At 36.0% G+C, this 13,185-nt stretch overlaps 1 protein-coding gene across 3 annotated transcripts in view; it reads right to left on the reverse strand.

The window, feature by feature from the left end:
- The window catches only part of zgc:172121 (uncharacterized protein LOC337599 homolog), a 28,088-nt gene that overhangs the window by 7,364 nt on the left and 7,539 nt on the right, over positions 1-13,185 (reverse strand). For 2 of the 3 annotated variants that reach the window (XM_028800047.2, XM_028800046.2), the window contains exons 4-8: positions 11,315-11,487; positions 10,577-10,680; positions 7,385-7,546; positions 5,770-5,969; positions 5,159-5,235 (exon numbers count right to left, since the gene is read on the reverse strand). In XM_028800047.2, coding sequence (XP_028655880.1) covers positions 5,159-5,235; positions 5,770-5,969; positions 7,385-7,546; positions 10,577-10,680; positions 11,315-11,487 — 716 coding nt within the window. Of the gene's footprint in view, positions 1-5,158; positions 5,236-5,769; positions 5,970-7,384; positions 7,547-10,576; positions 10,681-11,314; positions 11,488-11,594; positions 12,070-13,185 lie in introns of those variants that run through there. The other variant, XM_028800050.2, reaches the window with a different exon arrangement.

Consider the following 13,185-nt stretch of genomic DNA (forward strand, 5'->3'; position numbering starts at 1 on the left):
CCATGATGGAACGTACATAACTCCATCTGAGCCAGATGTTCAATGGCTGATCAAAGTTTCCTTTAAACACTGGGGCACAACCTTTCCCAAGAAGACTGTGATCCCTTAGTAACTAGAACATATCACCAAATACACCTTTTTAAAAAGCTGGTCAATAACCTTAATCTGCCAATAAAGAGGTACTTTCCTCATGTTCCATGCAACACTCAAGAAGTGCATTAATCATGACAACCCAAAAATTGTCGTGTTCCTCAGAAGTTCTGACTGCCACAGCAGAGTTTCTAAAGTACAGTAGTGACTTCAAGCACAGAAGTTATACACACTCGCCCAGGTACCCCTGGAAATGTCTCCACTGTGAGATTTGTGTCCAACAGGTTCCTGACTTTTTTTATTTATTTAAAGTGTTCCATATACATCTTATTTAGTTGAAGTCAACGCTTCCTTAACTATGTTGTAAAAACTCAGAACAGTACCCTTGCCTACTCATTCTGAATTATTGAATATTTTGCCAAACCTTTTGAGGCCACCCAGAAGTTCTCTGTGGCTTCCCCAAGCTCCTTGCACTTTTGGGGTTTTTCTGCAGGGTTTATAGCCTGTATGGGAGTCTATTTTGGATCTGGGGCAAAAAGCATTGAGGAATTAAAATTTTCTCACTTGATCCTAAAATCATATAATTTGCTTTAAGTTGCAGCTAGCTAGACTTTTGCTGGGGTCTTCCAATACTAAAGGCATCAGGATAGTCTGGAATCTGTAACGGGATAAGGGAGAAGTGTGCAATGCCAAAGGCAGCTAAAAAAAGTGCCCATAATGATGAAAAGGCAATTAGAATCACAATTTTAACTCTAGCACTATAAAAAGTAAAACATGTCAGAAATTATCAATAGTCTTTGATAAGTGAAGAAACCAGCTGCCATTTATTTGCTGTGACATATTTAAAGTTTTACCATGTGATAAGTTTTGTCACACATGCACAACAGAAGATCACCATCCAAGTTTTTCCCAGGTATGTCAATAAGACCCTGGGCCAAGAGGGGGCGCTGCCTTGTTATTTTCTTCCTCTACAGCAGGGGTGTCAAACTCCGGGCCTGGAGGGCCGCAGTGGCTACAGGTTTTCATTCTAACCCTTTTCCTAATCAGTGACTAGTTTTCACTGCTAATTAACTCCTTTTCCCTTCATTTCAATAGCCCTGTTTTTAAGGATTCAGTCCTCTGAATTGATTTGTTTCTTCATTAAGTGGCAGCCAAACAGAAATGAGACGTGAAACAAGCCAACAGATGACCAGCTAAACTGGAATTTCAAACTCCAACCAATTTCACTCCACCCAGTCTCTTAATGAGAAGCTGATTCTTGCTGTTAATTAAGCCCGTTATTTAATTCAATGGCTTGTTGCTGCTCTCATTTTGCCACAGCAGACATTTCCAAATTTGTTGATTTTTCTGTTTTTTTCTAAAAACACCATCAACAAATTTTGGTGATCTGAGAGATCAACCTTACTGAGAAGTTCACCTTTCTTTATTTTCAGATATTGAGTAATGGGTACAGGTGAGCTGGTCATATGGTGGCTTGTTTGTCTCATTATTGTTTGGCTACTAATTAAGGAAAAAGAGACAACTAAGGGGCCTGAGTCAAGTTAATTAAAACTAAAGCAAAAGAAGTTAATTAGCAGTAAAAACGGCTCACTAATGAAGAAGATGGTTAGAATGAAAACATGCAGCCACTGCGGCCCTTGAGGACCGGAGTGCGACACCTGTGCTCTACAGTCTTGAGAAACCACCTAGGGAAAGCAACTGACCCCACTCCTTCCTGTCCCAGAGCTTCAAAGGGACTACTACCTGGAAGGAGGTGTCATTGAAGACCTAGAGAGAGAAGCTCCTAGTTTAAAGGACCCAATAGCACAGCCGAACAGATAAGTACTACATAGCCAAGTGGCCTCTGTCTTTATTTATTGTTTTCACGCCATTGAGTGTTGTGTTTTGTTTTTGGACTTTTTAGTAAACGGGGAGGGCCATGTTGGCACCCCAAACTATTCCAGGTTTTGCTGACCCTCTTCCTTCAGTCACCACAGTTGTAAATAAGCTACATCACTTATGTGCCACTGATTGTAAAAGAACAAACTAAGGTGACATTTACAAAAAATGACAAAAGAGTTAAACATACACTGGATTCAGAAAGTATTCAAACCCAATCAGTTTCTGCACATTTTATTGTATTGTAGATTTAATGTTAAATTGATAATGTAGGCAAATTTGACTAATGTCAGTAACCGATAATGACAAAGTGAAAACATTTTGAGAAAGGTTTGCAGACTTATTAATAATCAAATGTGTCCATTTCAAATTAAACCTACAACACAATAAAGTGTCCAGAAAATGAATCGGTCTGAATATCTTCTGTATCTACAGTATTTTGAAAAAAGAGCTGTATGGATTTGACTTGATATTTAACCATATGGTAACCATTTCTGACAAAGCATTTTATTGAATTTATGTAGCATCTGATTAATGTTTAGGTGTACATATCCCTGAATTCCTATACGTCACCACCTGCCCTAGTACTTTATGGAGCGAGACACGATATTGGTGTTGTTAACAGAATTTAAGTATTTAAGCAGATTACGTATAAAAGCTTTGCAAAGCTTGCAGAAGTGAGTAAGAAAAAAATAATACATTTGTATAAATAAAATGATAAGCGGTTTTTGTTTGTTCACCGATCACACAAAGAATGGGTTAACCAATTTTCATATGTGCGTTGCTGTTGGTCCAGTTTATTTAATAGGCTTATATTTTGTACCCTGGAGAGGGGTTATAATGTTTTAATGGGAACTACAATTTCCATCACACTGAACATACTGGGGTGGATGGGAGAACACCTTCAGTGCACACAAAATTTTATAGAGGGTATGTACAATGTTTTCTTCGCTGGATTACAGTTTTTGTCCAAGAGCATCTTTTTGTCTCATCATAGGTTGCGTTTAGCCATGCTGAATTTCCAAAAGACACTTTTTCTCCCATTTATTTATAACTGGGCAACAATGAGCACTACTTCTAGTAAATAAGAAAAATCAGGCCCATGCACTCTTGACTAAAAAAAAAAATCCCAAAAATGACTTGCCCCAAATAATTACTGAATGTTTTACATTCCTCAATAGCAATCACTATACAGTAGTATTACTGCCCGTTATTACAGTACTAGAGATCAAGAGTAGACAAGGCAACAGAATTTAAAATTATTAAAGGGAGTACTGTAAAAATAATGCCAGCTAAGTATTAAATAAGTAACTTTTAACAAAATCCTAAAGGTAACACTTGTGCAAAATATGTAGATGTTTGCAGAAATGTTATACAATAATTGTCACACAAAATAATGTAAACAAATAGAGCCAGCGGACTACCAGTATGTTTGAAAGTAGTACCCTAATTATTGTTTAATACTGAGACATGGTGGACTGAATGATTTACCCTTTTCTAAACTGTTTTTAGGTTTTTTGCAATTGGCACAAAAGCAACAGATATGATCAGATTGAAAACTAATCTGAAGAGTGATCTGAAAACTTTTTATGCTAATGTTGTATTGCCTAGGTTGCCTGGAGCTGGCATACTTGAACTGTAGCCCAGGACATCGACAGTCATAAACAGGAGATGGATTGGGCAATGAGGACACATGTCACAGCAAAGGTAGGTGCAAAGTGAGCAATGCATTATTATCAAAAGTGTTCCAAAACAAAGTGCAGCGCAAAAGTCTCAAAAAAATTATAAAATCTTTACAACAGTGTTCAGTGCAAGTTAAAAGCACATAATTAATAAATAGCCCAATAGTAAATCAAGCTTAAAATCGCTGTCAGGATGTATTCATTACAACCAATTTGAGCTTCTGTGCTCCTCTGTACAATCTGATTTCTCCTCTGCTCACCCTATCAGGTCTGCTCAGTATGAGGAGACATCCACTGTCAAGTGCAGTTATCCCTCAAAATCTTGTTTGTGTACCCAACCACCACCCCAAGGCCTTCAGTGGGGAATTCCACAAGGCCTACTCCTTTCTCCCACAACCATCCCTTGGTGTTCAGTGGGAGACTACTCCAAGAGGTTTTTCACTCCTGCTTCTTGGACGGAGTAACAATGCACAATGAGCGCCATCTGCACACTCCTCTCAGGGCCACTTCTCAGCCACTATCCTCCAATCCTGCCTCTTTGTCTTCTCTCATTTTACTTTCCAATTAACCTCAGGACCCATCTTTCTTGCTGTCTTTCTGGAAATCTCTCTTGCTCTTTCTTTGGATCTCCTACTTGACCTTTTTCTCTTAAATCTCTTTTTTAGTCCTACTCATGCACTTTTTATACTTCAACAGGGCACTGGTGCTTAGCCACACACCTTAAACCAATGTGTCCTGTAGGGTGCACCACTGAAACCTCAAGCCCTAAACAACATGGCACTAACACAAGTCCCGGGTTCAAATAATAATTTATTGTAACAAATACCTTCACATGTTATTCACGAATACAAGCACAATTCCTCCTTCCCTCTCTTCCTTTCTTTCCTTCTTCCTCTCCTTTCACTCCTCCAGGTGAGTGTTGTCCAGCTCCGAATCACATGAATGAGGTTGAGCTGGTCCTTTTATGACTGACCTGGGAGTACTTCTGGTGTTACCAAAATACAGGTTGGAAGCACTTCTGGGTAATGTGGAAGTTCCTTAAAACAGGGACGGGCTGTCCCTGCACCTCCCCCTGGCAGCACTGATGGAACCCCAGGAGGACTAACTAATTGGAATACAATTCCCAGCCTGCCCTGCGAGTATCTATGCAGATACCGTAGCCCAGGGAGACTGCCACCTGTCCTCTTGCTCTTCTGTTAAACTGGCCTCCTGACTGGAACATGAACCAATGCCTGGTGTCCATGGCAGCACTAATTAGGAAATCAGCTGAACCGCAAACATCTGCACATTAACACAAGCTCTGCCAATTCCCCAGGGCTGCTCATCCATTCTACTGTGTGCACTTACAACTCCCTCAGAGCCTGGGTGCACTGGTTTTTTTTTTTTTAAAACTCATGCACTCCCACCTACACTAAATGTGTTTTAGATAGATAGATACTTTATTAATCCCAAGGGGAAATTCACAAATACCACAAATGTAGAATACCATTGGATAAAATATTACATACCAATCAGTCCAGCTCCCTGTTTTTCCCATTCTAAGCTCAAATCAGCAATAGAATGTGGTCTTTTCTCAGATTTCCATCTTTAAAATAAAAAAGAAAATCTGTAAATAAAACCTTTTGAAATGAAGTACATTTTATTATCCATTCTTTCACTTTGTGTATTTGATAAAAATGCTGCACATTCTCCAATGACCTCTCTCATTTCCGTAGAAAATAATGCTGAAAATATCTGTTGGTTTCAGGCTTCATATCAGGGAACAGAGAATACAAATGAACTTCTGTTGGATGAGTTTACTGTAAGATATTTGATACTGCAAAAACAAATGATAGTCACAACAAATGCAAGTGATTAATGATGTTAACAAGTAATGTAAGAGACTATGAAAAAATAGATAGCAAACTTGAAAGTAAAACACAGACAACAGCAGAACATTCTAAATAGGTGGCAAAACACACTGCAAAAACATACATGATGAGATTGCTAATTATATATTCTTGACAGATTTCCGAGATATGTAAAGGTTGTTTATCTTAGGAAAAAAAATACCAGAATGCATTTTAAAGCAGGCTATATAAATACTAAAGAGATCATCCTTAAATTAAGCCAGTCTTACCCACTGTCAACATCCCATTCCTCTCCACTGTTTGGGTATACAATCCAAACTAAATCAGGAGGCTTTACAGCTGAAGCCAGGAGTGGACTGACAGAAGCTGGTGAGCAGCAGTTTAGACCAATAGCTATTAGCTGCTTTGATCTGCTTGCTACCTTCACAGCATCAGCAAATCTTTCACCATGGGAAATGCACTGCTCATCCTGAAATAAATAATAAGTGCATCAATGTTAGAGACTTGGGTTTGCTTCCGGGTCCTCCCTGCGTGGAGTTTGCATGTTCTCCCCGTGTCTGTGTGGGTTTCCTCCCACAGTCCAAAGACATGCAGGTTAGGTGCATTGGCGATCCTAAATTGTCCCTAGTGTGTGCTTGATGTGTGGGTGTGTGTGTGTGTGTGTGTCCTACGGTGTGCTGGCGACCTGCCCGGGGTTTGTTCCTGCCTTGGGCCCTGTGTTGGCTGGGAATGGCTCCATCAGACCCCCCGTGACCCAGTGTTAGGATGTAGTGGGTTGGACAATGACTGACTGATGACTGTTTGGGACTTCATGTTAGTTTGACATGAAATGACAATTAAGAAGATTGAGTTTTATTTATTGTGAATTCAGATTTTAGGCAGTGCAATATTAATACAAAAGTCATATTTGATTCTCTCAAACTAATAATAATAAATAATATGGAACCAGAACATTTAATTTTTTTAATTTCCAACTATTAAACTTGAGTTTGTTTTAAAAATGTAAATGCTTAGGATAAATTTTCTTTAGTTCTGCAACTGTTTGCTGGAGCTGAGTCATTCTTGCTCCTATTAATTTTTAAAAATCACATTTTATTTTCCCTGCCTTCTGTTCAAAACCAGTGTGTATGCTGTCATAAAAAATATAGGTGAATGGATTTCAATTACAAATACATTTGTAAAAGCTTAAATATTGTATTCAAACTTCATCTGCAAGAAGCCTGTATATGGTTAATGAATATGACAGCATTGGTTAGTAGTTGTCATACTACTAACATACAATATTGGATGTGTATGCAATTTGGCAGACTTATATTGTTGGTAGAAAAATGAAAACGCTTAAAAGAAAAAAATAACTATGATGTGGCTATCAATGGTACCAGTAGTGACACTAGAAAAAAATGTGGCCGATTTTTGGATATCATATGTCACTTCTGCAAAGTCAAAAGAACAGTTTTTCAGTTGATAGTATTCATCTACAGGAACCAGTTATGTCATTATTAAAGGAAGAGAAACTGATGATTTTAGACTGCCTATTACACAAGACAAATTAATTGAAATAATTGTTACAGAAAGAAACCATCATGCAGAACAATACAAACAATATTATTCATAAATCAGAAACTATGTAATATTTTAGTCCTCATCCTTGAAACTATAAGATAACAGCACCAACCATCCTAATAAAGTTCAAATACACAGTAACTGGAATTCAAAATACATCCTTAGAGACTCATCAGAATAACACAGTTACAATTAGCTAGTTTTGTTTACATTAATTACTAAAAACATTTGGTTTTGAATTTTTAATGAACAATTAACCACATAGCTATAGAAATGTGTCTACAACCAAAAATAAAATAGAGTGACAACAACAAACATTACCTTGCATGAATATGACAGCCAAGCTCTGGTATCAGGAAACTCTTTTAGCAGATCCACTAATGCTTCTGCTTCTTTCTGGCTAGGAATTGTTTCCATTGCAAGTAAATCAACTCCTGCTGATACTAAACACTGGATCTGTTGTCGATGCCAGTTTTTGAATTCCTGGGTTCACAAAACATATTAAAAGATAACACCCAGTCTCATATACATCTAATATGTTTTTGCAAATTAATCCTAACATTACATAAGTGGATTTGGGCAGTGGTTTGCAAACTCAGTCCTTTTACTTCTAATTGATCCTATTTAATTAGCTGGTCTTTTTTTCTATTCTGCATTTAGAAAGCCATAGCAGTGTGTTTTTCCATTGATAAGAAATGTAGATTTTTTTGTGTTTTTGATATAGCTTTAAATGGATAACTTTCTTTAGTTGTTTTTCAGTTAATTTGTCTTCTTCCTGTGTGGTTTGCTCCTTTGATTGTATCCTAATAATGACATTTAACAAGAGCAGAGCATACACCCTGGGAAACAACACTGCATGCTAAAAGGCTACAACTAAGCACATTATTGGGTGTAATGCTGAAATAGAGTATTTAATAAAATATGCTTATAAAATCAAAACTTAGCTGAGTAAGCCTTACTTAAATAAACCTTGTTATACAATTAAGGCTTAGAAGATTCCACTTATGCAAAGTGTTTCTTGTTAAAGCAAGACAACTTTAAGTAATCTACATTTATGCACGCTCTCATGATATTTAACCAACCAACCAGTGAGAACCAATTGTCTGTTACATCTGTTATGGCATAAAAAGCACAGAGGAAAGTCCAGTGTCTGCAGATCAAATACCTAAAAATTGACATGATATATGGTGCATTATGGGACAGCTTGGAAAAGATTGGAGATGTATTTAATTGTCATAAAATAGAAGATGATGTTACAGACAATAGCGTTCTTTTCCAGTGTAAATCAAAGAATAATACTTGATCTATAACAGGGGGTCCAACTCCAACCCCATTGTGGCAGCAAGTTTTCATTCTAATCATTTTCTTGATTAGTGACCAGTTTTTACTTCTTTTGCCTCAGTTGTAACTGACTTGCTATTTAAGACTCAGACTCCTTAATTGTTTTTTTCCTTAATTACAAGTCAAATAATGAGATACAAAATGAGCCATCGCATGAACAGCTAAGCCTGTGTTTATCATACAATATAAAGAAAGAGTAAAATCTTAGTAACAATGATTTGCTCAGGTCCATAAAACATTTTAAAGGTGGTCTTTTTTTGGAAATGTCTTCTGTGGCAAAATGAGAGCACAAACATGCAATGGGATTAAAATACAGGTTAATTAACACCAAGAACTGGCTTTTAAGAAACTGGTTAGATTGAAATTGGTTGGAATTTGAGGCCCTGACCTGGTTGGTCATTTGTTGGCTCACTTCACATTTTATTTTTGTTTGCCTGCTATTTAAGAAAAATAAAAGCAAGTCACAAGACTGAGTCTAAAAACAAGACAATTAAAATGAAGGGAAAACAAGTAAATTAGCAGCAGAAATTATTCATTGATTAAGAAAGTGGCAGGAAACAAAACCCACAGCAACTGTGGCCCTCCAGGATCGGAGTTGGACATCTCAATCTATAATAACACAAACAGGAAATGTGTCTGCTATCAAGAAAGCAAGACAGGCTACGTGGCATACCATAGCTGACAGATGCCCAAGTACATTATGTTTATGAGATTGTGCATGTCATAATTAATATTTGAATTTTAAAAAGTTTCCAGTTTGACCATAAATTAATTTGATTGTGAACGTCTTAAAACACTTAAAATAAATGAGTATTTGGTAGCAATATGAAGCGCATTTTCAAGCAAATGAAAAATATATATAAGAACATACTTTAGAATTACGACAAAAGTACATTTATATGCAAATATATATTGCACATTAGCAACCAGATGAAGCTAAAACTTCTATCACTGTTGCATTCCCCAAATATCACTCCTGCTAAATGCGTATGCTCTCATCAGAATGTCTGATTGCACAATGCGAATGGCCACACATGTAAAGGTCATTGAAAAGGACTGGCCAATTCATTGATGCTGTGAATGATTTTTAGTTTATTTACTCAGCCTCTAATGGGATTGGAGGTACCATCAACTCACACATAAATGCAGTGTATTGCACCTATGATGTTTAGGATGTCTAAATAACATTACCTAGTGTTACTAATACAGCTTTCGATAAGTGCATTTGCATAGATTCACCTAAGAAAAAAAAAAGAATTGTTTGCGCAATTGCTGTGGAGAGTTGACTCCACAATGTATGGCTTCAACTAATTGCATATAAAGCTGGGTGTTGCAATTTTATAGCCATCAGGAAATGCCAAGGGGCAAGTGCTGTCCTTTAACAACATTTTTACGAGTACTAGACCATACTGACAGTTTTTATAATGAGTGTTTCTATTTTACTGACAGTTATAAAACATTTTTGCCTGAAAAAAAAAAAAAAAACTATTATAAAAATAATAAAGTGATAAAATGTAATTACTGAGGTGTGCAATTTTAATCTATTTAACATATTACTCTTTATTATTATATAATATACATACAAATGCTGTCATAGCTTATATCAAAAATGACAATGGGCTTTCTTTCTAATCACGGTTTGTGCTGGTGTTTTAAAACCTCTAGTGGTGCCCATGGGCAGGAGCACACTAGGGTTGATCCTAGAAGGTTTTGAAGTGTGACATTTTTTTCTTGTGCATTACATTACTATTAGCATCTTTGTGCTACTTTAGTGTTAGAAGTTTACTAATTTTAAATTGGTACTTTTTCTAAATGGACAATTTTTACATTACGGAATATACCTCTTTTAACCTATTTTTTGTTACTGTATCTTTTCTTTTGGACTCTTTCTGACAAAAAAGAGCAACAGACAGTATATCCTTTATTGTTTTTAACATTTTATCAGATTAATTTAAACGATAGAGTAACAATGCTTAAAAATCCTGCTACTGACAACAACATACAGTAATTTAAATCCATTTATTTTCAAAGGACAGTTTAGGTTATAATGCTTCTCCAGTTTGTAATGAATATGTAAGATCAAATATGGCAGCATTAGATATACTAAAAAAATCCCATTGTTTTACATTAAAAGAAGAAAAAAATTGCTTATGTTGAAAAAAAACTGAGTACCTCTTGACTAATTTGTTCCTCATATGCCCCTGTAAACTCTGATCCATCATGTAGGAATGCACCATAAGGACCAACTGAGCCAGCTACTAAAGGTTTCATTCTTCCTTTAAAATTAAATATACATTTTGTATTAATTAAATATCATCAAACCCAAACAAAGTAATCATCCACCTACCTCCAAACATGTTTTAGCAATGGTTTATGTGAACCCAGAGGTTAACTCACTAAGGCAGTCATTGACAGGATGGCATTCTATCATAAAATGCACTCACACAAATAGCTACACTTAAATAAAGTCAATTCACAGTCTCCAGTTAACCTTAAATAAATTTCTTTGGGACAGGACTAGAAAACAATGTATACATGAGAATGTGTGAAATTCAAACAGACATGTTAGTAGGCATTAAAACCTAGGGAACTGTGAGGCAGCAGAGGTACCCAATGTGCCACTGTGTTGTGCAAATTAAAAAATGTTATTGTCAGTTAGGCATTCTAATTAAAACTATGGCAGTTTAATGAATACCATTGTATATAGCTGGAATTGGGATTTTAAGCCCTGGAAAGGAGTAAACAATCATAACCATAAACTATGCCAGTGTTTATCATTTCTATCTCACATCTTAATCATTTGCCGAGTGCTTTTTTAAATTTTTCTTTCTTAGTGTCAATTTTAATTTAATTGTCTATATATGCATTTACACTTGACACTGTAGAATGTAAAATAAAATGCTCAAGTACCTGATTTTTGACAAAAGGGCAAGAAATCTTGTATTGCATCTTTAGCGATTTGAACTGCAGACATCATAATTGTCTTCGCTTGCTCCAAACTTAGTCCCTGATACTTCACAAAACCCTCAATACTTGCCTGATATGTTGCTGTTGTGATAATGTCAGCACCACTTTGAAGAAATCTATAAAGGTATATGTACACAAAAAAAAGGAAAACAAAAAATCACAATATGAATAATAATGGGCAGCTACCTTACAATAACATAATTCAGGAATTGAACTGAATAACCTTTGTCCCGTTTCACGTCCAAACTTGGGTGCACCCTGTGTGGAGTTTGCATGTTCTCCTCCAGTGACTCTGATTCCCTTAAACAGAACAAGGGACATACAGTCACAATGATTGTAACTCTAATGTGACCAAAGATGTGCTGTAAAGGACCGGCATGCCATCTATGCTTTGGTTTTGGCTTCGGCAAGTTGCAACCACAATAGGTTCCAGCTATCGAAGAACTTGGAGGTAGCGGGAGATGACTATTGACAGTATTATTGAATGTTATGCTATTTATGCAAACAGTAGAAAAAACAGCCTGAAAATCATTCAGGTCTATTCCCAGAGGTTAACTTGGAGAAGGTACAATATGTCATGAAGGTCGTGAGCATAAAAATTGGTTCCTGGAGGCCCACTCTTGGCTGCTGATATTGACAGTACTACAATTGAGCATTTAATCAGAGAATAATTCTACGGTGAAATTTGTCCTTACTTTGAAATTTTCCACGATTCTTCATTTGTTGATTAACTTTTAGCTCTATTTGACTTTATTACCCTTCTCTCAGTTTACTTCTCTGTCAAGATGCTAATGTAACCTGTGTGTGTGAGCTAGACCATCAATTATGTTGTCTGTTTCTTTTTTTTGTTTTTTTTTCAGAATTCACTGTCTTAATCTTCTTTATTTATTTATCTGGTTTGTACAATGCTATATACTGTATATGCTGCCATTCTTTACTATATTCTGTAAGTGCCTTGAGCATGGGAAAGGCGCTATATAAATAAAATGTATTATTATTATTAGTAATGTGTTGTTTATTTAAACAGTGCTTCTCGCTTTAAATTCACACAGAATAGTACTGTTATTATACCTAATTAAAAAGCAATCCCATATTACTTATGATGTTTAGATATCTGCTTTAAAAAATATAATTCCCTCTTGAATTCATTTTTGTATGCTTGGTTAACAGCAGCTTGGATTCAGTTCAATATAATGAAACAAGTAATAATGTACGAAGGGACAATTAAGAAAGTCTGTTCTAATCACAGTCAAATCACGATAAACTTACATTCCAGGAAAATGTCATAATTTCTGAATCTACTTTTTTTTTTCTTTTTTTTTATAACTGAGTCATATGGGTTCATGACCAAAACTAGCTGTATCAACCTCCAAGGAGGACCCAACTTTGGTCTGGACTAAAGTTCATCAGTGGGTGCTCTCATATTTACACCTAGGGAAATTGAATTTGCAAATCAAACTAACATGTTCAAGTTCTAAATTTGGGAGAAATCTAGAGTATCAAAAGAAAACAAACAAACTCCACACAGAAGGTGACTGGGAAAGAAACAAATTCCATTTCTTTGAAATGGAGAGGCAACAGTGCTATCCACCCATTTACCACCACAAAGAAGAAACTTATGAATTGAAATGCTGATGTTAGAGAACTAAATTTACTAATAAAGCATATTCATATCTGAGCTTATTATAAGTAATTTCACTGTCTTTATGCCTGACGTTTCCTTGTGTCAGTGAACACGGATGCTTGATTATTTTGCTAATAATATTTTATTATTACAAATCTTTAAATGAATGCAACAAAAAAAACTGTACAGT

Source organism: Erpetoichthys calabaricus, chromosome 4, assembly GCF_900747795.2.
Source record: "Erpetoichthys calabaricus chromosome 4, fErpCal1.3, whole genome shotgun sequence".
Lineage (NCBI taxonomy): Eukaryota > Metazoa > Chordata > Cladistia > Polypteriformes > Polypteridae > Erpetoichthys > Erpetoichthys calabaricus.